This window comes from Acanthisitta chloris, unplaced genomic scaffold, assembly GCF_000695815.1.
Source record: "Acanthisitta chloris isolate BGI_N310 unplaced genomic scaffold, ASM69581v1 scaffold22546, whole genome shotgun sequence".
Classification (NCBI taxonomy): domain Eukaryota; kingdom Metazoa; phylum Chordata; class Aves; order Passeriformes; family Acanthisittidae; genus Acanthisitta; species Acanthisitta chloris.
In genome coordinates, this window is record NW_008676784.1 from 10,249 (window position 1) to 12,384 (window position 2,136).

The 2,136-nt window shown below is 60.5% G+C and overlaps 1 protein-coding gene across 1 annotated transcript in view; it reads right to left on the reverse strand.

The window, feature by feature from the left end:
* The window catches only part of MMP15 (matrix metallopeptidase 15 (membrane-inserted)), a 3,176-nt gene extending 1,040 nt beyond the window's left edge, over positions 1–2,136 (reverse strand). Inside the window, exons 1-6 of the mRNA XM_009076269.1 lie at positions 2,033–2,136; positions 1,673–1,795; positions 1,256–1,563; positions 877–1,038; positions 536–757; positions 211–371 (exon numbers count right to left, since the gene is read on the reverse strand). Of these exons, the coding sequence (XP_009074517.1) occupies positions 211–371; positions 536–757; positions 877–1,038; positions 1,256–1,563; positions 1,673–1,795; positions 2,033–2,136 (1,080 nt within the window). The remainder of the gene's footprint in view (positions 1–210; positions 372–535; positions 758–876; positions 1,039–1,255; positions 1,564–1,672; positions 1,796–2,032) is intronic.

The following is a 2,136-nucleotide window of genomic DNA, read 5'->3' on the forward strand; positions in this document are numbered from 1 at the left end:
AGGAGATGGAGAAGGGGGATGAGGTGCTAGCATCCAGCTGCTGCAGCAGGTGCACACATGGATAGGGATGGGGGTATGATGCCTGTGGTCACCCTGACCCCTTGGGATCAGGCAGCAGCTCGGGCTGGGGAGGTGAATGAAGATGGGAGCCAACCAGCTCTCAGCAGCTTCGGAGGGGGCACTGAGATCCCCCCTCCACCTCAGCCCTCCCATCCAGCTTCCCTGCTCACCTTTAAAGAAAACGAACCTCCCGTCATGCCTCTCGTAGGCAGCATCGATGTCCCCAGGGAGGCCTCGCCAGAAATGTCCGATGGGCATGGGGTAGTTGTCCAGCACCCGGTTGTGCCGGACCCTCCAGAACCACCGGCCCTGGTGAGAAACGGGTTGTTAGCAGAGGATGGGGAAGACACAGGGACATAGTCCCAGTGCCAGGCACCTTGGTGAGGGGTTCCCCTACCCAGGGACCCAGCACCTCCCCAGGGAAGGGGCAGGAGGGGGTCCTGGCAAGCACCTTGAAAAAACGGTGAAAGCCCCTTGAACACCACCATCTCCCCGCGCGGCACTGCCACTGTGTCAAAGTTCCCATCACAGATGTCAGGGCCATACTGATCAGGTCGGTCTGGACTGCCAGGTTTGGGGGGTCGCTCTGGTTTCCCCGGAGGGGGTGGTTTAGGGGGTCTCTGGTCTGGCCTGCCAGGTCTCCGGGGTGTCACGGTGGGCAAAGGCTTCGTGGGCTGAGGGTGCCCATCCGCGGTACCTGGATTGAGCAGGCGAGAGAAGGGATGAGGGGATGCAGACCAGCAGCATTCATGCCTGTTTCCCCATACACATGCCCAGCATTCCACCTCTGGGTTGATCCCCCACCCTGCTCCTCACCGTACAGCTGCTGGATGCCCTTGAGGTCATCCTCGGGCAGCTGGAAGTTGTCCGTGTCCATCCACTGGTAGAAGGGGGCCATGATAGCGCTGGGGTTGCTGGAGTGCTCCAAGCCCAGCGAGTGCCCCAGCTCGTGCACAGCCACCAGGAAAAGGTTGTTCCCTGCATGGAAAGGCACCATCAGCAAGAGGGGGTGGAGGATATGATGCATAGGGTGGCCCAGACATCCTACAATGAGGGTGCTCTGGTGGGAGCTGCCTGCATCATCCATGGTGGAGCTGCTCTCCCTGCCCACACCAGCACAGCCTTCTGCCCTCAACCCCAGGAGGCCACCAGGCTCCTCTGGCCTCCTTCACCACCTCCTTGGCCCTCAACTCACCAGACACATCTGCATTCTCCAGCGTCCAGGGCTCATCCAAGTCAAAATGCGTGTCACCCCCCATGCCAGGGCCGGGAAAATAGGCGTGAGCCAAAAATCCTCCAAGGCCATCAAAGGGAGAGCTGTCTCCGTGGAAGCCAGAGGCAAAGAGCACCATGATGTCAGCCTCCTTCTTCCTCTTCTGCCGGATGTCCTCATAGGCCACCTCCCGGAAAACCAACGGCGTGGCTTGCTCCCACACCCGGAAAGCTCGTCGGACAGCCTCGTATGAGTGGTACCGACCCAGCTTCTCCGTGTAGTTTTGGATGCTGGGGACACAGAGCTCATTAGGGACGGCTCGGGGCAGTGCTTGTTCCCAGAGGGGCTCCATGACCTCCATGGGCTTGGGGGGTGGGAAGCCCTGGCAACGTTGGGTACCTGAAGGTGAGGTGGCTCTGGCTCCAGCGCCGCCCTGTCAGTGCGTACCGCTTCCGCCGCATGTTGGACTTCATCCGTGCCCCAAACTGGTCTGGGACCCCACAGCGAGGACGTTTCATCCTCCTGCCAGGACACCGAGCCAAGGCTCAGCCCATGGGGACCAAGGTCCCCAAGGGGTTACAGCACCCACAGACAGCAAGGAAGGTGTCCTGGATGCAGGGCTACAGCCCCCAAAAGGGGAGATGCAGCTCCCAAGGGAGACAGCACCCACTTTTCCAGGGGCAGGCAGAGCAGAAAATGCCACAGAGCCCGGGAGTGGAGCTCTTGTTTGCTAGAGCAAAAGGAGATGGAGAAACTCACATCTTGGTCTCCTCATCCAGGACGCCGGTGACGGTGATGCCGTAAAACTTCTGCATCTCGGCGAGGGCCGAGGAGAAGGTCTGAGCAGAGCGCATGGTGGACAT